This window comes from Carcharodon carcharias, chromosome 35, assembly GCF_017639515.1.
Source record: "Carcharodon carcharias isolate sCarCar2 chromosome 35, sCarCar2.pri, whole genome shotgun sequence".
NCBI lineage: Eukaryota > Metazoa > Chordata > Chondrichthyes > Lamniformes > Lamnidae > Carcharodon > Carcharodon carcharias.
This window is the reverse complement of record NC_054501.1, coordinates 6,520,364-6,541,900: the sequence shown is the minus strand read 5'-3', so window position 1 is coordinate 6,541,900 and position 21,537 is coordinate 6,520,364. Positions and strand designations below refer to the sequence as shown.

General features: G+C 50.8%; 1 protein-coding gene across 8 annotated transcripts in view; it reads left to right on the top strand.

The window, feature by feature from the left end:
• Nucleotides 1-21,537, top strand: part of huwe1 (HECT, UBA and WWE domain containing E3 ubiquitin protein ligase 1) — a 269,110-nt gene that overhangs the window by 119,509 nt on the left and 128,064 nt on the right. For all 8 annotated transcript variants that reach the window (XM_041179576.1, XM_041179574.1, XM_041179571.1 and 5 more), the window contains 10 exons: nt 2,206-2,318; nt 2,934-3,125; nt 4,526-4,742; nt 7,580-7,702; nt 8,056-8,290; nt 9,738-9,971; nt 12,977-13,105; nt 16,760-16,855; nt 17,849-18,118; nt 19,063-19,215. In XM_041179576.1, coding sequence (XP_041035510.1) covers nt 2,206-2,318; nt 2,934-3,125; nt 4,526-4,742; nt 7,580-7,702; nt 8,056-8,290; nt 9,738-9,971; nt 12,977-13,105; nt 16,760-16,855; nt 17,849-18,118; nt 19,063-19,215 — 1,762 coding nt within the window. The remainder of the gene's footprint in view (nt 1-2,205; nt 2,319-2,933; nt 3,126-4,525; nt 4,743-7,579; nt 7,703-8,055; nt 8,291-9,737; nt 9,972-12,976; nt 13,106-16,759; nt 16,856-17,848; nt 18,119-19,062; nt 19,216-21,537) is intronic.

Genomic DNA, 21,537 nt, shown 5'->3' with positions numbered 1-21,537 from the left:
TGCGAGCGTTTTGAGGCACTGGGTTTCCATGGATTGTGCAGTGTAGGCCGGGCACCATTCTGAATTTCAAGCTCTGATCTCAGTGGACGAAAGGATGGATTTAAGAATCCTAATTGAATTGAGGCGATAGGAAAGAGGTGGGACTGGCCCCCAAAGTGCGGAATAGGTGCGTTTGAAAACTGAAAATGTATGAATGTGAGCAGGTTAGCCCATGGGCATAAGGTGGGCCTTGTTATACCGGGGATTGTGCCAAAATATCCCATCTCTCTGGCACTGTATATCGGTGGCATTTTACTGCAGGTTCAACAAACTCTGTGGCTATTTTATTTTAGGCTGCAGATACCAGCTGCCAAATATCCCCCATTTCGACCTGTGCTGCTTGCACAGAATTGACCTGAAACCAGAATTTCGGAGGGTTGGGTGGGGGGGAAAGAAAAGTAAAACCAAAATCCGGCGCTTAGAGAAAAGGTGAATTTTTCATGGCTGGGGTGGGGCGGGACGGGTATGTCAAGAGCAGAGGAGCAGGATTAACTGGATAGCTTTTTCAAGGAGTCAGCACAGGCACAGTGTGCTGTAAGAGTCCATTAAATAACATAGGAACCTAGGAAAGAGGAGTAGGCCATTCAGCCCGTCAAGTCTGCTCCACCATTCGAACAGATTATGGCCGATCATCTACCTCTACGCCATTTACCCCCATATCCCCTGGTGTAATTCGTACCTAGAAATCTATCGATTTCTGTCCTGTACATGCTCGGTGACTGAGCCCACACAGCCCTCTGGGGCAGAGAATTCCAAAGATTCATCACCTTCTGACTGAAGAAATTCCTCCTCATCTCAGTCTTAAATCGCCTGCCCCCGATTCTGAGACTCTTTCCAATGGTTCTAGACTCCTGTTTCCCCCCCGCCCCCCCCAAACCACACACACACACACACACACACACACACACACACACAGACACCAGCCAGGGGAAACATCCTATCTATATCTACCCTGTGGAGCCCTGCAAGAATTTTGTAAGTTTCAATTGGATCACCTCTCATTCTTCGAAATTCTAGAGAGCACAGGTCCAGTCTCCTCACAGGACAATCCTGCCAGGGATTAGTCTGGTGATCCTCTGTTGCATCCTTAGGTAAGGGGACCAAAACTGTCTGCAAACTCCAGGTGCAGTCTCACTGAGGCTCAATATAATTGCAACAAGACGTCTTTACTCTTGTACTCAAACCCTCTTGCGCTGAAGGCCAACATACCACTTGTCTTCCTAATAGCTTGCTGCACCTCCATCTTAGCTTTCAATGACTCGTGAACAAGTACACCCAGGTCCCTTTGGACATCGACACTTCCCAACGTCTCATCATTTAAGAAGTATTCTTTCTGTTTCTTCTACCGAAATGGGTAACATCACACTTATTTGCATTATATTTCATCTGCCACTTCTTGCCCACTCACTTAGCCTGCCCAAAGTCTAGTTTTGTATCAGCCTGCGTTGGGGTGCTCTCTCCAATGCGTCCCTGTGTGCAGCGGCAACCCAAAAGGTACTGTGCAGGTTTTAAAAATTGCCATATTTACAGCCATTCGTCCCATTTGTGTCTGTGCTAGCTCTCTGAATCAGCAGTTCACCTAGTGCCACTACCTCACCTTTTCCCTGTAACCTTACACATTCTTCCTTTCGATAACAATCCAACTCACTCTTGCAAGCCTCGATTTGAACCAGCCTCCACCACACACTCGGGCAGCGCATCCCAGATCCTAACCACTCGCTGTGTGAAAAGGTTTCTCCTCTTGTCTCCATTGCTTCTTTTGCCAATCACCTTAAACCTGTGTCCCTCTGGTTCTCGATCCTTCCGCCAATAGGAACAGTTTCTCCCCATCTACTCTGCTTCGACCCCTCGTGTCTTTGAACACCTCTATCAAATCTCCTCTCAACTTTTCTCTTCTCCAAGGAGAACAGCCCTCACTTTTCCAATTTATCCGCATAACCGAAGTTCCTCATCCCTGGGACCATTCTCGTGAGCCTTTTCTGCATTCTTTTTATACAGCTTTTTAAAAAAAAAGAAATCTTGTATCCATACTCTGAAAAATCAGGCTGCGCACGACAGCAAACTTATGGGGGATTCATTGCTGTGCACTGCCAGTGGGTGTCGCGCTTTGTTCGCGAGGTGCAGATTGAAGGTACACGCGTGGCTCACTGTTTTGTTTGGATTCAGTCTTCCAGCTGGCTGCGAGTTTGGCCAGGCGGACATGCAGAAGCTGGTGCCAAAGGAGGACAAGCCTGCCACTGCTGCTACACCAGGCAGCTCCACTGGAGCGAAGAGATCAGGTGAGCACTTAACATGGCTGCTAGGAAGCATAGCAACAGCTAGCATTTTAAACGGCGCTTTCAAACAAAACTGGCACTGAGCTGCATGAGGTAAGAGGGCAGACAGCGTGATCAGAGAGGTGGGTTTCTCACAAAGAATCTTGAAGGAGGAGTGGAGAGGCGGGGTGGGGATTGCAGAGCTTAAGATCCCAAGCAGCTGAAGGCACAGCCACCAATGGTGGAGCCATCAAAAACTCGGGGGGGGGATGCACTGGAGACCAGAATAGGAGGAATGATAGGACCACCGAAGATTCTAGGGCTGGTGAGGGTCGCAGACGGGAAGGGACTAAGGCTGTAGAGGGATTATGAGAATTTTAACGGTGAGGTCTTGCTGGTCCAGGGCCTGATACCAGTTAGGACGGGAGGGTGAATGGGACCTGGTGAGAGTTCAAATGCAGGCAGCTGAGACTTGGTTTCAGCTCAGGTTTGTGGAAGGTGGGAGGGTGACCAACATTCAAAGCTGTTGCCAGCTCAAGCCACCACGGAGGCGCTGCAGAAATAATCCAGCTCCTTCACAGAAAAGACGGCGAGCGCGCTTGCTGACCTCTCCCCTCGTTTTTCCGCTCCGCCTTTCAGAAGCGGAAATGGACGCGGCAGGCAGCGGCGTGGAGTCTTCGGCTCAGGGGCTGTTGGAGGGGATCAGCCTGGACGGCGACACGCTCGCGCCAATGGAAACCGACGAGCCCAGCACCTCCGACACCAAAGGGAAGTCCAAGATCACGCCGGCTATGGCTGCACGGATCAAGCAAATCAAGCCCTTGCTTTCGGGTGAGTAGCTTCCAACGAGTGGCACCGCAACGAATCTGGTGTTGAGATGTGAAATAAAAATGCGTGCTGCAGGCCCTGTTGAAGAAGCTCCTCAGTCACAATACCAAGGCTTTAACAATGTAATTTGTTGAGTGGAGGCCACTCCTATTCTGCCGCCCCCTCGGCTGTTCAGAAATGTCGAGACCCTGTGACGTGTAGAGAGGTAGTTCGGTGGTTGAAGCATAGAGAATAGGAGCTGGAGTAGGTCACTCGGCCCTTCGAGCCTGCTCCGTCATTCAATATGATCATGGCTGATCCCCTATCTCAACGCCGTACTCCCACTCTCTCCCCATGCCCCTTGACGCCTTCAGAGTCCAGAAGTCTATCTACTTCCTTCCTAAATATATCCAGTGACTTTGGCCTCCGCAGCCTTCTGTGGTAAAGAGTTCCACCCTCTGAGTGAAAGGGTTTCTCCTCATTTCCTCATCCCACTCCAAAATGGCCCAACCCGTATCCTGAGACTGTGACCCCTTGTTCTAGACACCCCCCCACCCCACCCCCAAAGGCAGAGGAAGCATCATCTCCTGCATTCAGTCTGTCCTTCCCCCTCAGAATTTTATGCATTTCAGTGAGATCCACTCAGTTTGCCTGGTTCAGAGGCCAGTGTTTGCATTAAGCTATTGGGTTACGTTGTGGTTCAAGTGCACCACAGCGTCTTAAATTGATGCAAGGTACTTTAAAAAAAAAAGAAAGTGCTGGGAAACCTCAGCAGGTCTGGCAGCATCTGTGGAGAAAAGAAACAGAGTTAACGTTTTGAGTCCGAAATGACAACTCTTTGGAACTATTCCAGAAGTTCCATATCGGACTCAAAACGTTAACTCTGTTTCACATCTCCACAGACCTGCTGAGGACTCCAACCCTTTCTGTTTTTATTTCAGACGCCCAGCATCTGCAGTATATTGCATTTTGTTTTCTTTTAAGATACTTTATAAACTTTTTTTTTCCCCCCTCCCCTTCCCCACAACCTGGACTGGAATTTTACCTGTTCTATCAAGCATGTGTGTGACCTTTCTCCTTATCTCTCCCTCTCGTTGCTCCCTCCCCCTGCTGGTAGTTGCCATCTTGCTGAGCTATGTTTCCGAGTGAGCTGACTGCCCTTGGTAGTTATTGGTCTTCAGCTCTGGGGGCGGGGGTGCCAGCAGGCTGAAGGCTCGGGGGAGGGGGGGAGGGTGGTGCGGATATGGGATAACACTCGAGAGCAGTGCTCTGGGAGCCCATTCGCCCTGGTTCCAATTGTAGTGCCCCTTCAGCTGCCGTCGATAATCAGGGCTTGCTTTGTATCCGTGTTGGTTGTTCCTTCGTTCGACTTTAACCGTGCCCTTCTGTCTAACGACAATTTTCACCCTGCCTTGTGATCGCAGCATCCTCGAGGCTTGGCAGGGCGCTGGCCGAGCTCTTCGGCTTGTTGGTCAAGCTGTGCGTCGGATCGCCGGTGCGGCAGAGACGGAGTCATCACCCTGCCAGCACCACCACCGCACCCACGCCGGCGGCACGAGGGACGGCATCCGCTCTCACCAAACTCCTGACCAAAGGGCTGTCGTGGCAACCGCCCCCTTACACTCCGACCCCCCGGTTCAGGTACGTTCCACCTTCCCGTTTGCCGGTTCTGACCTTCACCCCAGCAGTTCAATGCCAGGCTCTCTTTCTCTCTTGTCGTTGTTATGGTTTAACTTGGGAAGGTGTTGTCAGCTTGGCTCAGTAGCTTGGACAGCAAAACGGGGGAAGGCCATTCAAGCCCTGGAGCCTGTTCCGCCATTCAGTGAGATCATGGCTGAGCTGCATCCCAACTCCATCCCGCTCGCCTTGGCTTTATAATCTCTTAATAGCCATGCCTAGCAAAAATCTGACGCTCTCCGATGTAAAATTAATTGACCTAGGATCTACTGCTTTTTGTGGAGAGTTCCACATTTGTTCCGAACCTTAGGAGCGTTTCCTCCCTTTTCACCTGGATGGCCTTGCCACCATTTTATATTCGTGTGCCCTTGCCTGCCAGTTTTTCACTCATCTGCCCTACCAATTCCTTCCAAAATCCTAAAAAAAAATTGGTAAATATTTGGCAGGGAAAAAATTTCCAAGGCGGTTGCCAAAGAACAGGGGAGTGGGATCAATTGGATGGCTCATCCAAAGAGGCACAGGCACAGTGGGCTGAATGGCCATCTCCTATGCTATGGCTCATTCAAGGCTCCTTCGACAGCACCTTTCAAACCCGTGACCTCTATCACCTATAGGAACACCCGCCGCCTGTAAGTTCCCCTTGGAGCCCCACACCATCCTGACTCAGTGTGTGCCATCTAGAAGATACACTGCAGGAATTCACCAAAGCTCCTTCGATAGCACCTTCCCAACCCACAACCACTACCATCTTGAAGGACAAGGGCAGCAGATAGATGGGAACATCACCACCTGGAAGCTCCCCTCCAAGTCACTCACCATCCTGACCTGGAAATATATCGGCTGTTCCTTCACTGTCGCTGGGTCAGAATGGAACTCCCTCCCTAACAGCGCTGTGGGTGTAGCTACACCACACGGGACTGCAGCGGTTCAAGAAGGCAGCTCACCACCACCACCTTGAGGGGCAGTTAGGGATGCACAACAAATGCTGGCCTAGCCAACAGTCCCTATATCCTGTGGTCGAATAAATTTTCTAAAATCATCAGCCCGTTCACAGCCCGTTCACCTATTTATGTTCTGAGGGACAGAAGCCTAGTTTATATAATTTCTGCATAATCTATCTGTCGGGATCTTGGTAACATCCTGGTATGCATAGGTGAAGGATCCCAGCCTCTCAACCCTGGACCTGGCTGCAAAATCCAGGCCAGTACTGAGGGGGTTGCTGCACTGTTAGAGGTGCCTCTCCCTGAATGAGAAGGTAAAGCTATCTGGACTTCTGAAGATTGTGTGGTGCCATTAGAAGAGCAGGGACTTCTGATCAACGCTCCTCCCTTCTACATCAACATCACCCAAGGCAAAAGGCAAACAGTCACTTGGTAGCGCAGCACGAATATTGCTGCGAAGAGAGACATGTCGTCGAAGCTTTTTGTCTTGCACTCATCACCCTTTTCTCCTGTAGTACAAGTTGTTGTGATCGTCTGAAATTATGCATTCTTGCATTTATCCTGATGAGTGCAAGATGGAAAAACTCCAGCAACATGCCCCCCCCCACCCCCGAGCATTGTTCAAGTTCTCAAGTTCTGCACTACCAAGCAACTGTTGTTGCACCTCTGTTCCAGGTATACAAAGGACCAAGGTTTCAGCAATATGAATTGTTGTGATTGTTTGAAATTTGACATTCTTGTGTTTGTCCTGGCGACGTGTCTCTCCCTCCTCCTCCTCCCTCTCCAGCGATATGCAAAAAGCAGACTCGCTCGCTCACCCTGCTTGTGTGCTGTCGCAGGCTAGATTCACTGCAGGAAGCGCTTTGAAGCGTTTTTGCCCGTGGGAATCAAATGCCCTCGAGGCGGGTGTACTCCCATACAGGTCACACCACTGCCCTGAATTGAGCCGAGATGCTGTTCTCTCTCCCTTTCTGTCGCTACATGATACAAAGTCGAGGTTTTCCAGCGTCGAGGCCTGTGGCCCATCTCTGCCCCAAGAAGCCCAGGCAATTCAGTTCTGTCTGCGTTCATTTTTCACTTCAGATTTTGAGTCTGGAGGTTGAGGAGAGGGTTGTCCTCTGCATTGTTGGTTGGATAAATCCCAAATCGGTTGTGAGGGAGAGACTTGGCAGTTACAGTGAAGTACTTTTTGAGGTGTAGTCGCTGTTGCAGTGTAGGGAACATGGCGGCCAGTGTGCGCACAGCAAGCTCCCACAAGCAGCGATGTGATAATCTGTCTTTGTGATGTTGATTGAGGGATAAATATTGGCCCCAAGGCAATGGGTATAACTCCCCTTGGAAGTAGTGCCACAGGATCTTTTCCATTCACCTGAGCAGGCAGCCGGGGCCTCGGTTTAAAGGCCTAATCCCAAAGACGCTCAGTACTGCACTGGAGTGTTGGTATTGATTTTTGTGCTCAAGCCCTGGAGAGAGACTTGAACCTGGGACCTTGTGACTCAGAGGCGAGAGGTGCGACCCAAAGAGCCACAGCTGACACCCCCAAACCCGTTGGCATCAGGGAACAAGTAGTCCCTGAAGCTCTACAGAACCAACCCCAGCAGCCCACCGAGGTGACGCTTAAGATACTGTAACCTGACACCGTGCTGTCCCGACAATGTACCTTTCGGGGCCAGCTGCACCAGAACGTTAACCACAGGTGCCACTTTAGTCCCAAACCAGGGGCAGTTGTGAAACCACGTCCATTAGGGAATCGTATTGACACGGTCCCAAAAAAATGTTTCACTTCGACCCTCTTCTGCCTTAAGCCGTGCACGTTGCCCCGGGATTCACTTTGTGCATCTTTTTGTCCCATTCCATCAGGTTGACTTTCTTCATCTGTTCTGTGGGCTTCACCTCGCCCATGCTGTTCGATGAGAGGAAATACCCTTACCACTTGATGCTGCAGAAATTCCTGTGCTCTGGAGGACACGATGCCCTGTTTGAGTGAGTAACCCTGCTGGGAAGCTGGGCAAGTTCACCATAAACGTAAATGATTTCCCAGCATTGCTTTTATCACCGTAAATGTAATTGGCAACAAAAGTGAGGGGCTTTGTGAATACTGTTGTGCCCTGAGTCTAGCAATAGCAGAAAAGTCCACTCTGGTGCAAGTATCCAGTTTCGGGGTCCACAGTTTGCAGAGTGCATGGTTAGCTGCGAGGGTGTTTCAACCTTCGAAAACCCCTCCCCAAATGCCATCTTTCTGTTGGTGAACGCGTGTGATTTGTTGGCGTAGAGCTCAGGCACCTGCCTTGATTGGGTGTGTGGCTCTTTTGACCTCTGAACTTGCTTCCTGGCAGGACCTTTAATTGGGCTCTGTCGATGGGGGGTAAAGTGCCAATCACCGAAGGCCTGGAGCACACGGAGCTCCCGGACGGCACGGGCGAGTTCCTCGACGCCTGGCTGATGCTCGTGGAGAAGATGGTGAATCCGACGACCGTTCTGGAGTCTCCGCACTCTCTGCCAGCCAAGCCGCCCGGCGGGCAGAACTTCGCGCAGTTCAGCGCGCTCCGGTTCCTGGTGGTGACGCAGAAGGTAAGCTTCATGCCACCGGTTTGATGTTGAATCCTAGGATGGCCCAACACAGGAGGAGGCTGTTTGGCCCCATCGTGACTCTGCTGGCTCTTTGAAAGAGCTATAGAATTAGAACTCATGCCCCCAAATAACCCTGCGATATTCTTTCCCCTTCAAGTATTTATCCAGTTCTCCTTTTGAAAGATATTATTGAATCTACTTCCACTGCCCTGTCAGGCAGGACGTTCCAGATAATAACACGCTGCACTAAAAACTTATTTCCTCATATTCCCTCTGGCTCCTAGTTTGTCTTATGGGCGCACTGCAGGTAAAAGTGCCGAAGCAGCCGACCACCTCTGATATTCAAATTCTTGCTCATCCGTACATGGAGGATAGAAGCACAGAAAGCTTCTTCCAAACTTGGGATGTCTCACCCAGCAGTTAGCCCCCTGTGTCTTTGTCATATAAGGCCTGAATGTAGAGGCACACTCCTGCTCTATTTTGCATGCTCACTCAGTCTCTCTCTCTTGTCTGACACACACACACACACACGCACGCACACACACTCTCTCCCCCCCTCTCTCTCTCCCCCCCCTCTCTCTCTCCCCCCCCTCTCTCTCTCCCCCCCCTCTCTCTCTCCCCCCCCTCTCTCTCTCCCCCCCCCTCTCTCTCTCTCCCCCCTCTCTCTCTCTCCCCCCTCTCTCTCTCTCCCCCCTCTCTCTCTCTCCCCCCTCTCTCTCTCCCCCCTCTCTCTCTCTCCCCCTCTCTCTCTCCCCCCCCTCTCTCTCTCTTTCTCCCTCTCTCTCTCTCTCCCCCACTCTCTCTCTCTCTCCCCCACTCTCTCTCTCTCTCCCCCACTCTCTCTCTCTCTCCCCCACTCTCTCTCTCTCTCCCCCCCTCTCTCTCTCTCTCCCCCCCTCTCTCTCTCTCCCCCTCTCTCTCTCTCTCCCCTCCCCTACTTTCTCCCCTCCCCTACTCTCTTTCTCTCTCCCTCCCTCTCTCTCTCTCTCCCCCACTCTCTCTCTCTCCCCCACTCTCTCTCTCTCCCCCACTCTCTCTCTCTCCCCCACTCTCTCTCTCTCCCCCACTCTCTCTCTCTCCCCCACTCTCTCTCTCTCCCCCACTCTCTCTCTCTCCCCCACTCTCTCTCCCCTCCTCACTCTCTCTCCCCTCCTCACTCTCTCTCCCCTCCTCACTCTCTCTCCCCCCCTCACTCTCTCTCCCCCCCTCAATCTCTCTCCCCCCTCTCTCTCTCTCTCTCCCTCCCTCCCCCCACCACTCTCTCTCTCCCCCCCGTCTCTCTCTCTCTCTCTCTCTCTCTCCCCCCCACTCTCTCTCCCCCCCCTCCCCCTGCCTATCTCTCTCCCCCTCCCTCTCTCTCTCGCTTTCTCTCTCTCTCGCTTTCTCCCTGTGACCGCCCCCCACCCCCCAAAACATCACTCATGCTTTTCTATGTAATGTTTGGCAGGCAGCCTTTAATTGCATCAAGAACCTGTGGAATCGCAAGCCGCTGAAGGTGTATGGCGGGCGCATGGCCGAGTCGATGCTGGCGATCCTGTGCCACATCCTGAGGGGCGAACCCGTGATCCGTGAGCGACTGTCCAAGGAAAAAGAGGGCAGCAGGACGGAAGAGGAAGGCCCGCAGGAGGAAGGGACAGCGCCAAGGCGTGAGCCCCAAGTGAACCAGCAACAACTTCAGCAGGTGAGGAGCTCCGAGGAAGCGGGTTGGATTTGCTAATTCTGGAGCCAGTCAGGGGAATTCAGTATAAAAGTGGAGGAGCTTTACTGGAGCTGTACAGGGCCTTGGTAAGACCACAAATAAGACTGAGCTGAGGAAGAATTTCTTCTGTCGGAAGGCCTGTGGAGAGCAGTGGAGGCTGGCTTGTTGAATATATTCAAGGCTGAGTTAGACAGATTTTTGATTGACAAGGGAGCCAAGGGTTACGGAGGGGCGGGCAGTAAAGTGGAGTTAAGGTTAAGTGGAGTTCAGATCAGGATCTTGGACCTTAATGAATGGGGGAGCAGGCTCGAGGGGCCGAATGGCCCCCTCTGCTCGTAAGTGCTCCTTGCTGTGGGGAATTAGAAACCAGGAGAGTGAGTTCAGCAAGCTCCATCTTTGTGGTAACTGCTGAGCTGTCTGGTTTCACAAAGGGTGATGGCAGGAGTAGTTTGTGGTGCCATATCACTGATCCCTAGAGCCACTCCGTTCAGGCCCTTCACAAAAAGGGTAATGGAAGTCTGAAACTTTATTCCCCAAAATGTTGTTGGTGCTGGAGTTCAGTTCAAAATTGATTGATTTGACTTTGTTTTATTGGGTTAAGTGTATTCAGGGTTGCCGGACCAAGCTGGGGCGGATAGACTTAAGGTACGGATCAGCCATGATCTAACCGAGTGATTGAACTGACTTCACAGGCTGTCCGATCACCTCCTGCTCCTTCCTGGAACATAGGAGCAGGTGTAAGCCACTCAGCCCCTCAAACCTGCTCAATCATTTATCTAGATCACGGCTGATGTCCTACCTCAAGGCCGTCTCCCCGCGCTATCCCTGCGTCCCTCGATGTCATTGGTGTCTGCAAATCTATCGATCGCTGTCTTGAGCGCACTCAATGACTGATTCTCCACAGCCCTCTGTGGTAGAGAATTCCTCTGAGTGAAGAAATTCCTCCTCATCTTGGTCCTAAATGGCCTACCCCCTCGCCCTGAGACTGTGTCCCCTGGCTCTGGACTCCCCCATCCAGGGGAAACATCCTTCCTGCATCTACCCTGTTGAGCCCTGTAAGAATTTTGTGCACTTCAAAGCGATCACCCGTCATTCTTCGAAATTCGAGAGCGATTACAGGCCCAGCCTCCTCAGTGGCTAGAAACTGGAGTAGAGGAAATGCTCTGAGCTCAGAAATAGGCCTGAGTGATTTCCAAACTGTGCAGCAAACTTATAAACATGTCCCTACTTAAAAAAAAAAAATCAGGTAACCGAAAGTGATTCCCCACAAAGTAGTTGGTCGTTTGCTTCCTGAATTATTACTGCAATCCCGATTTTATTATTTTTGACGCCGTGTCGGGCTTCTTAATTGCGCCGCCTCCAGTCCGCACATATGCAGTTTGGCATCGTCCTGCGGCCAGGACAACATGCGACCCCCCTCCGGTACCTGTCAGCTTTGGCTATACAAATCCCTTGAGGGGTGGGGGACTGGCGCAGCTTGACGTGGCTGCTGCATTGAGTTCCTTTTGAGGCGCCTGGTGGGGGCTGATTTCTCGCTCTCGAGCCTAGAAAGGGATGCAGGAAACGCGCAGCTTGTCTGGGGGGAGTGCAGCTTCCAACGACATTGAGGAAGCCCAACGCCATCCAGGACAAAGCAGCCCTATTTGATTGGCGCCCCATCCACCACCTTCAGCATTCACTCCCTCCGCCACCCACGCACAGGGGCAGCAGTGTGTGTACTATCTCCAAGATGCACCGCAGCAACTCGCCAAGGCTCCGTTGACAGCGCAGCCCAAAACCTTTTGACCTCTGCCCCCGAGAATTTCAAGGGCAGTAGATGTGGAGAGGATGTTTTTCTTTTGTGGAAGAATGTAGAACTAGGGGCCACAGTTTTTTAAAAAAAAAATAAGGGGTCACCTATTTAAGACAGATGAGAATGTTTTTTCTGAGGGTCGTGATCCTTTGGAACTCTTCCTCAAAAGGTAGTGGAAGCAGAGTCTTTGAATACTTTTCAGACGGAGCGGGTTAGATTCTTGATAAGCAAGGGGGTTGAAAGGTTATCAGGGGTAGACGGGACTGTGGAGTTGAGGTTATGTTCAGATCTTATTGAATGGCAGAGCAGGCTCGAAGGGCCGATTGGCCAATCCCCGATCCTAATTGGTTTGTTCGTATGGGAACACCACCAGCCACAAGTTGGTGCGCCCCCGCCCAACCGAGCCACTCACCATCTTGGAAATAGATTGGCTGTCACTGGGTCAAAATCCTGGAACTCCCTCCCTAACAGCACTGTGGATGTACCCACACCACACGGACTGCAGCGTTTCAAGAAGGCGGCTCACCACCGCCTTCTCAAGGGGCAATTAGGGACGAGCAATAAAAATGCTGGCCTAACCAGTGGCGCCCACATCCCGTGAACAAATAAATAAAAAAAAAAAGCTTTTTCTGAACTTGGACCTCAGCCGCCTGCTTTGGCCCCCACCCTTCCCCCTTGCCTTCCTGCCTTTCTGCTTTTGCCCTGTGACTGGAGCACTTGGTGTCTACTTGGCTGCTCAGCCTGAGGTGCTGCTTGTCAAGTATGGCGTTTCTTAAGCATCCTTTATTGCCTTGTTACCACATTCGGGGCGCCATGTCAATGCGCATTGGTGGATGGTCCACTCTGATGGGCACACAGATTGGCAGGACTGCACCCCCACCGCTCCTCTCGCCACGCGACCACCCCGCGGCTCCACCAGTGGACCCCTCCAGCTCTGTAGTTTTCCGAGGAGCAGAACCAAAATCCCGTTCGACGAGCCTCCTGCCTATCTCCTGAGGGAGGCCACGGCTCAAAGCGCGTGAACAGGTGCGGTATTGAGGGCAGCGGGCGAAGGGAAAGATGCGCCACGTTGGAAGAGTTGCGCCATCAATGGCACCACCGTGGCGTGCGTGCCCCGCTGCATACAGCCGTAGTTACTGATCGGTTGCCGGGCACAACGTGGCACATTCCTGTACGGATTGTCTTTGTTTTGCAGTTGATGGACATGGGTTTCACGAGGGAGCACGCCATGGAGGCCTTGCTGAACACAAGCAGCATGGAGCAGGCGACGGAGTATCTGTTAACGCACCCCCCTCCTCTCTTGGGAGGAGCTGTACGCGTGAGGGCACGTAACATTTTTTTTTTATATATACACGTACGTGGGGTGTGGGTTGGTGGGAGGGTGGGGTGGTTGTGAAAGGCCAGGGATGTCTCAGTCTGATCCTTTATGGTCATGTCACACGTCGTGCCTTTGTAAAACCCTAAGAGGACAGGCTCTGGTCAGTATACTGATTTGCATTTCAGCTCTTTGCTCTTTTCCCATTGCCCATGTTGAAATTACTCTTCAGGAGCGACCCTTTCGGCTGCTCCTCTTCAGTCACCTCACAAACTACCTACCCCCCCCTCAACTCGAGCTTCGTCGGCGAGTCATAATCGTCACTGAGCAGGAGGGGTGGCCATTCGGCCCATTGTGTCCACGCCGGCCCTCTGAGCAGTTCACTTGGTGCCACTCCCTCGCCTTCTGCCCGTAACCCTGCATATTCTCCCTTTCCAGCTAACAGTCTGATTCCCTCTTGAAAGCCTCGATCGAACCTGCCTCCGCCGCACACTCAGGCAGCACGTTCCAGACCCCAAACCCTCGCAGCACGAAAATGGGTTTCTCTCCTATCGCTTTTGCTTCTTTTGCCAGTTAGTTTTAAATGTTGACCTTTTTTTCCCCCCCATTTTGACATTGAATTATAGAATTATTACATGATGTTATATATTATATAATACGTATACAATTCGAGGGAAAGAAAAAGACAGGGAATGGAGGGGCGAGGCTTTGTCCCTTGTTGTGAAGTTAAACAGTCGCATGGGTTCATTTCAGGAGATGTCGCAGTCTGTTTTGCGGAGGTGTATGAGGGCAGTAATGACTAGATGAAACCTGGTAGGGTAGGATGTTCCATTCTGAACCCATACTCGTTCTCCAGCACCCACCCTGCCCGCCCCCCCCCGCCCGCCCACTCCCATGCTGATATCGCGGTGGTTCTTGCCTCATATCTGGGTTTGCCCGAGAGTGAGCGGAAGTTGATCGCCATCATTAGTGCACAGCTCCCATCACTGCCTTCGGTGACTACCAGGGTGGTAGAAAGCAAGCTAGATGGCCGTTGGCCTTTTACTCGTCCGCCAGTTCCCAGACGCGGGGCGTTTCTTAGCGGCGGAGTGGGTAGTGGTGGGAGGCTACACCGAGTTGGGACGGACCATTTCTCGCAGCTGCGTGGCAGGTTGGCAGTCGGGGGTCGGGGGTGCCTGCCTGCAGGCGGCTCTCTTGCCTGAGAGTGGCGGAGGACCTGGGAAGGTGAAAATTAAACAGGGGAGGGGAAAAAAGAAAACACCTCGCCTCGCCTTTTAGGCTGCCTCGTCACAGTTGTGGCAAGTTGCTGCACTCCCAGCAAACTTGGCATTGGTAATCCATACTCGGGGTGGGGGGGCTGTATCGCCGGTGCTTGAATTGGGAGAATTGGTTTGAGAAGAAGAGGGCTAGCCCTGCTCTGTCCCTCGCTATTTGCTGTCTCTGATTGTGGCTCTAATTTGCGAGGAAGGCATACCCTCCTTGCTTGGGTGGATGCCCGTGGAATTTTCCCATCCTGTCACCGAAACAGATCAAAGAATCAGGACTGAATCATAGAGTTGTACACTACAGAACCAGGCTCTTCAGCCCATCGTGTCCATGCTGGCCATCAAGCACCTATCTATCCTAATCCCGCTTTCCAGCACTTGGCCTGTAGCCCCGTAGTATTCAGTCTCCTGCGTACTTTGGGTTTAAAAGTACCTGGATTTGCTTTGCACCGTATGCTTGTGTCTTCATTGCAAACTCTACAGAATGTTGTGGGGAAGCTGGATTTGAGAGGCTGAGAGAGTTGGCGGGGGCTGACGGAAACACAAGTATTTCAAAACCTTAGGACGGTGCCTCGCAAATTCCCAAATGCAAGCAGTATGGTTGACATTGTTCCTCTACATTTAAGTTGCTTGCCCTCAAATGTGATTCGGGATAGATTGCACAACAAGACCCTTGTGATGCAGTTTATAACCCACTGAAAAGTGCAGACCATATTTCAGCCATGGTTGGCTTGGGTCACCATGCCTCTGGTGCCTTAATGTTCCACAGCAGCTCCCCATGTATTCTTGGATGCAGGTTAGCAATGAAGGATAGATTTTTCACAAGTACTGTTTCAAGGGGTGGATGGCTGGGATCGGGTCGATGGGTTTGGGGTGGTTTGTACAGAGAATGAGATATACCAGGGAGTGATTAAAGGCTGGAATTTAATCGAGGGGATCAGGGTGGTTGGTAGAATAACAGATACCCGGGGAGCGAGGTACAGACTGGAATCTAATTGAGGCGTTTGGGGCGGTTTATATATAGAATAACAGGTACCCGGGAGTGAGTTACAGGCTGGAATCTAATCGAGTGGTTTGCGGGGAGGGTGGTTTATATATAGAATAACAGGTACCCGGGAGTGAGTTACAGGCTGGAATCTAATCGAGGGGTTTGCGGGGAGGGTGGTTTATATATAGAATAACAGATACCCGGGAGTGAGTTACAGACTGGAATCTAATTGAGGGGTTCGGGAGGGTTCATATATAGAATAACAGATACCCGGGAGTGAATTACAGACTGGAATCTAATCGAGGGGTTCAGGGAGTTTATATATAGAATAACAGATACCCGGGAGTGAGTTACAGACTGGAATCTAATCGAGGGGTTCAGGGAGTTTATATATAGAATAACAGATACCCGGGAGTGAGTTACAGACTGGAATCTAATCGAGGGGTTTGGAGGGTTTATATATAGAATAACAGATACAGGGGAGTGAGTTACAGACTGGAATCTAATCGAGGGGTTCGGGGTAGTTTATATATAGGATAACAGATACAGGGGAGTGAGTTACAGACTGGAATCTAATCGAGGGGTTCGGGGGCTTTATATATAGAATAACAGATACCCGGGAGTGAGTTACAGACGAATCTAATCGAGGGGTTCGGGGTGGTTTATATATAGAATAACAGATACCGGGGAGTGAGTTACAGACTGGAATCTAATCGAGGGGTTCAGGGAGTTTATATATAGAATAACAGATACCCGGGAGTGAGTTACAGACTGGAATCTAATCGAGGGGTTCGGGGGTTTATATATAGAATAACAGATACCCGGGAGAGAGTTACAGACTGGAATCTAATCGCGGGGTTCGGGGTGGTTTATATATAGAATAACAGATACCTGGGAGTGAGTTACAGAGGAATCTAATCGAGGGGTTTGGGGAGTTTATATATAGAATAACAGATACCTGGGAGTGAGTTACAGACTGGAGTCTAATCGAGGGGTTCGGGGCGGTTTATATATAGAATAACAGATACCCTGAGTGAGTTACTGACTGGAATCTAATTGAGGAATGGGTGTGTGGGTGCGGCTGGTTTATATATAGAAAATCTGGTATTGGGCTGCTAACTGGCATGAAAATTGTTTGTCTGAACCCAGAGGCTAGGCTGTTGATCTTGAACATTTTCCCTCGCGATATCACCAGAGCACACATTCAAAAACTACCCATTCACTGCTGCTATTTTTTTTTTCTTTTTAAAGCTGCCAGGATTTCAGACTTATTTTCTGCTGCTGGCCCGATGCCCAGTATCTCTCGCATGTTACTGCCGGTTTCTAGCTTAAAGGAGTAGTCCTCCTGCTGTGATTTCGAAAATGCTGGTGTTTCTTCCTGCCTGAGAGAATATTATTAAATCTTTGCAGGAGCTCAGCATGTCTGAGGAGGATCAGATGATGAGGGCGATAGCCATGTCACTGGGGCAGGATATTCCAATGGACCAGAGTACAGAGTCACCAGAGGTAAAGGATTTAAAAGGCAGGATTTGGCAATCCATTTTTTTGTTTTCCATACGCTCTGGGCATCGCTGGCGAGGCTGGTGTGGGTAGCCCATCCCTAATTGCGACGAATGAAACGTAGGAGCATAGAAAATAGGAGCGGAAGCAGGTCATTCAGCCCTTTGAGCCTGCCCTGCCATTCAGTATGATCTCGGCTGATCCTCTATTTCAACGCCATCCTCCCACTCTCTCCCTGTACCCCTTGAAGCCTTTAGAGTCCAGAAACCTATCTCTTTCCTCCATAAGTATATTCAGTGGCTTGACCTCCACAGCCTTCTGCGGTAGAGAATTCCACAGGCTCGCCACCCTCTGAGCGAAGTGGTTTCTCCTCATCTCGATCCTAAGTGGCCTGCCCCCCGAGTAGCTCGCTCAGCCACTTCGGAGCGCACTTAAGAGTCAACCGCATTGCTGTGAATCTGGAGGGACGTGTAGGCCAGACCGGGTAAGGACAACAGATTTCCTTCCCTAAAGGACACTCTGAACCAGATGGAGTATTACGACAATCGATGGTAGTTTCATGGCCACCATTACCAAGATTATTTTTCAATCCTGCAATTATTAATGTTTTTATTAATTAAATTCAGATGCCACGATGGGGTTTGAGCCAGTTCCCCCAGTGCATTAGCCTGGGCCTCTGGATTAGGGCACGGGGCCATTCAGCCCATCATTCCCTATGCCGGCTCTTTGAAAGAGCTGTCCGATTACTCCCAACCTTTCTACGTACCGTTGAAAATTTCTCCTTTTCAGACATTTATCCCATTTCCCTTCTTAAAGTTTCTCTTGAATCTACGTCCACTGCCCTTTCGGGCAGCACCTCCCAGATCGCGTGTAAAATTAACCCACGTGCCCTGTGGTTAACGTGGTGTGGATTTAACTGCTCGTGTGTCTTGCGTGGACCTTGCGTTTTCCCTGTGTGGCTGCCGCCCGGTTCTGATTGCGCTGCTGTGCATTTGCCAGGAAGCAGCGCGCCGCAAGGAGGAGGAAGAGCGCAAGGCGCGTGAGAAGCAGGAAGAGGAGGAGGTGAAGAGCCTGGAGAGGTACCAGGACGTGGCTCCCCTGGAGCCCGACGAATTGAACACCTTCACGGAGAAGATGCTGCCCGGCTGCTTCCACCTGCTGGACGAGTTACCGGACACGGTGTACCGGGTTTGCGACCTGATCATGACCGCCGTCAAGCGCAACGGGGCTGACTACAGAGACCTGATACTGACCCGGGTCGTGGAGCAGGTGAGAATTTGCTGATCCTGTTGGCGCCGGGGTTGGGGGGGGTTGGGGGGGGGTAAGCCAGCCTCTTTTTATTTCATACCATTTTTGTTGGACTAACATTCGATAAGCGTCGGTTCGTTTTGTGGTTTATTTAAACCCTCACTGACCAGAGGAATGTAGAGCTTTCTTTTTAAACATATAGGTGAGCGAGTCACGCAGGACGACACTTGCATTTACATGGCGTAATTTGATCTGAGCCTCTTAAGGAAACATCAGGGACAATTGACCAAATTGGAACAAAAACAAAGTGCTGGAAATCCTCAGCAGGTCCAGCAGCATCTGTGGAGAGAGAAACGGAGTTAACGTTTCAAGTCCATATGATCCTTCAGCTCCACGCTGCTGTCTGCTGGTCACAGCCTGCAACTGCTGTGACAGAAATCTGTTTACATAGGATTCTCATTCCAAGTGTTTAGAGGTAGTTTCATTGTTAAACATTGATTAGAAGTGTGATCTGAAGTTGAGAGCACTGTGCATGTTTTTCCGAGGTGGATATAACCAGATGCACTAAAACCAGGAACTCCATTTTGTGGCTGTATTGGAGAAGAGTGTGAGATGGCACAGAGACCATTTGCCCCCTAGTGCCTGTGGCGGCTCTTTGAAAGAGCTATCCAATTAGCCCCACTACTTACGCTTTCCCTTTCAATGACTTACCCAGTTCCATTTTAAAAGCTGTAATTGAATCTGGTTCCATTGCTGGTTGAGGCAGCGCCTTCCAGATCATTATGCCTTTGAGGTTTTAAAGTATCCTCCATGTCTCACCGCCGGTCCGCTTGTGACTTACTCTTAGCTTGTGTTTTTCCTCTTCAGATTCTTTCGTGCCTTCTACACCCCCCCCCCCTGCGCACGCGCACCATTTGTGTGTTTTATGTTCGCAGTGCAGGTCAATGTTGTTTGTCTCCCAACAGGTATGGGAAGCTGCTAACGTCCTGATCACAGCGGCGCTGCCCTTGACCACGAGCGACACCAAGACGGTGGCGGAGTGGACAAGCCAGATGGCCACACTGCCGCAGGCCTCCAACCTGGCGACCAGGATCCTCCTCGTCACACTCCTGTTTGAGGTATGCGGTCCTCGTGCCTCGTGCAGCTCTTTGGTGGGGGGAGGGGGTGGGGGTTGGGGGGTGGGGGTTGGGGGGTGGGGAGGGGGGAGGTGTGGGTGAGTTCATGGGGGTAAGTGGACGGATGGATGGTTGTGCCTTTTTTTTCTGATGGGGGTTGGATGGGAGTGAAGCGAGACGTAGGGGTGGGAGGTTAATGGAAAGCACACGGGTGGCGGGGGAAGGAAGGGCAGTAGGGTTACCACAATGCCTTTTGGTGCCGGTGTTGCTCGGGGGTCACTGTTTAAAAATAAGGGGTTGCCCGTTTAAGGCAGATGAAAATTTTTTCTCTGAGTGTCATGAGTCTTTGGAACTGACTTCCCCAAAAGGCGGTGGAAGCAGACTCTTTGGATTTTTTAAGGCAGAGCTAGATAGATCCTTGATAAGCAAGGGGGTGAAAGTTTATCGGGAGTAGGCTGGAATGTGGGGTTGGGGTTACAATCAGATCGGCCATGATCTTATAGAATGGCGGAGCAGGCTCGAGGGGCCTACTTCTCATAATTCGTATGTTGGTATGTTCATTGTAGGGAAGTGGGTGGGCATTGGAAATGGGAGCAGGAGCATGAGTAGGCAACTCAGCCCCTCGAGCCTGCTCCGCCATTCAGCTCGGTCGTGGCTGATCTCCTACCTCAATGCCATTTTCCCCATACGATCCCCATATTCTCTTGATACCGTTAATATCTAGAAACCTATCCATCTGTCCTGAATATGCTCAATGACTGAGTCTCCACAGCCCTCTGGCCTAGGGACATAGGAGCAGGCGTAGGCCTTTAGGCCCGTTGAACCTGTTCCACCATTCAAACAGATCATCTACCTCCACGCCATTTTACTTCGCTATCACCATATCCCTTGATGTCATTAGTCTTGGTTTCTGTCTTAAACCTGCTCGATGATTGAGCTTCCACAGCCCTCTGGAGTGGAGAATTCCAAAGATTCACCACCCCCTGAGTGAAGAAAATGTCTCTCATAGGACAGTTCTGCCAACCCAGGGATCAGTCTGGTGAATCTTCGTTGCACTCCCTCTATGACACGTACATCCTTCCTTAAGATGAGACCAAAACTGTACACAGTACTCCAGGTGTAGTCTCACCAAGGCTCTATACAACTGCAGCAAGACCCCTTTACCTCTGTGCACAAATCTGAAACGATTGAATGTGTGTCGGTGCCCCAGTTTTGAGGGTCAGGTGGGCAGATTATACCTGAGTAACTTGGTGGGGATGGTTGGGGGTCATGGCTTGCTTGGAGCAAGTCGCAGGGAAATATCACCTCCAGCTGGGTGGGTTTTCAGCAATTTTAAACATTGTTTTTTTTTTAAAAGAGTGACTAAACCAGCATTAGAACATAAACGGAAGCAGGAGGAGACCATTTGGCCACTCGTCTGCTCCACCATTCAGTAAGGTCATGGCTGACCTTCTGCCTCAACTCCCATTTTCCTTATCCTAATTCCTCGATTTTCCTTTGTGTCTGAAAATCCCTAGATCTCGGTCGTGATTATACTCAGTGGTTGAGGTTAAACCCTTTGGGGGCACAGTATTCCATGGATTCACAGGCCTCTCGAGTGAAGATATTTTCACCTCAGTGTTTAATGACTGACCCCATATCCTGAGACTGTTGCTCCCTTGTTCAGACTCTTCATCCATGGGGGAAAACCATCCTATCAGCGTTAGAAAAGACGGCGTTCTCTGTGGAAACCCCTCTGGACTGCCATGTCTGAAAGAGTCAGAGGTAGTTATGACCAGTGCTCTGCTTAGAGCGCGCTGTGCCCAAGAAATGGGGGTGGAAAGGGGAGGGGGATATTTGAGCATTATAATGCACAGGAAGAGCCATGCGATTGATGTCTAGTATCAGTGCTGAGAGTTATAGGATGCTTTTTTTGGCGTCGCTGGCTGGGCCAGCATTTATTGCCCATCCCTAATTGCCCTTGAGAAGTTGGTGGTGAGCTGCCTTCTTGATCCGCTGCAGTCCGTGTGGTGTAAGTATACCCACAGTGCTGTTAGGGAGGGTGTCCCAGGATTTTGACATCACCCTGTCAAGCTTCTCCCTCCCTCCCCCCCAGAATCTTTTAATGTTTCAATAACATCACCTCTCGTTCTTCTAAACTCCAATGGGTACGGGTCCATCCTGCTCAATCTTTGCTCACAAGACAGAACCCCTTCATCAGCTGAGTGAATCCGTAGGTGTTGTATAAGAGTGAATGAAGGACTGAAGATAGGAAGATGTTCGCACAGTGAGCAATAGGGGAGGATGAGCCACTGTGATCATTGAACACAGTTTGATTCTGTGATG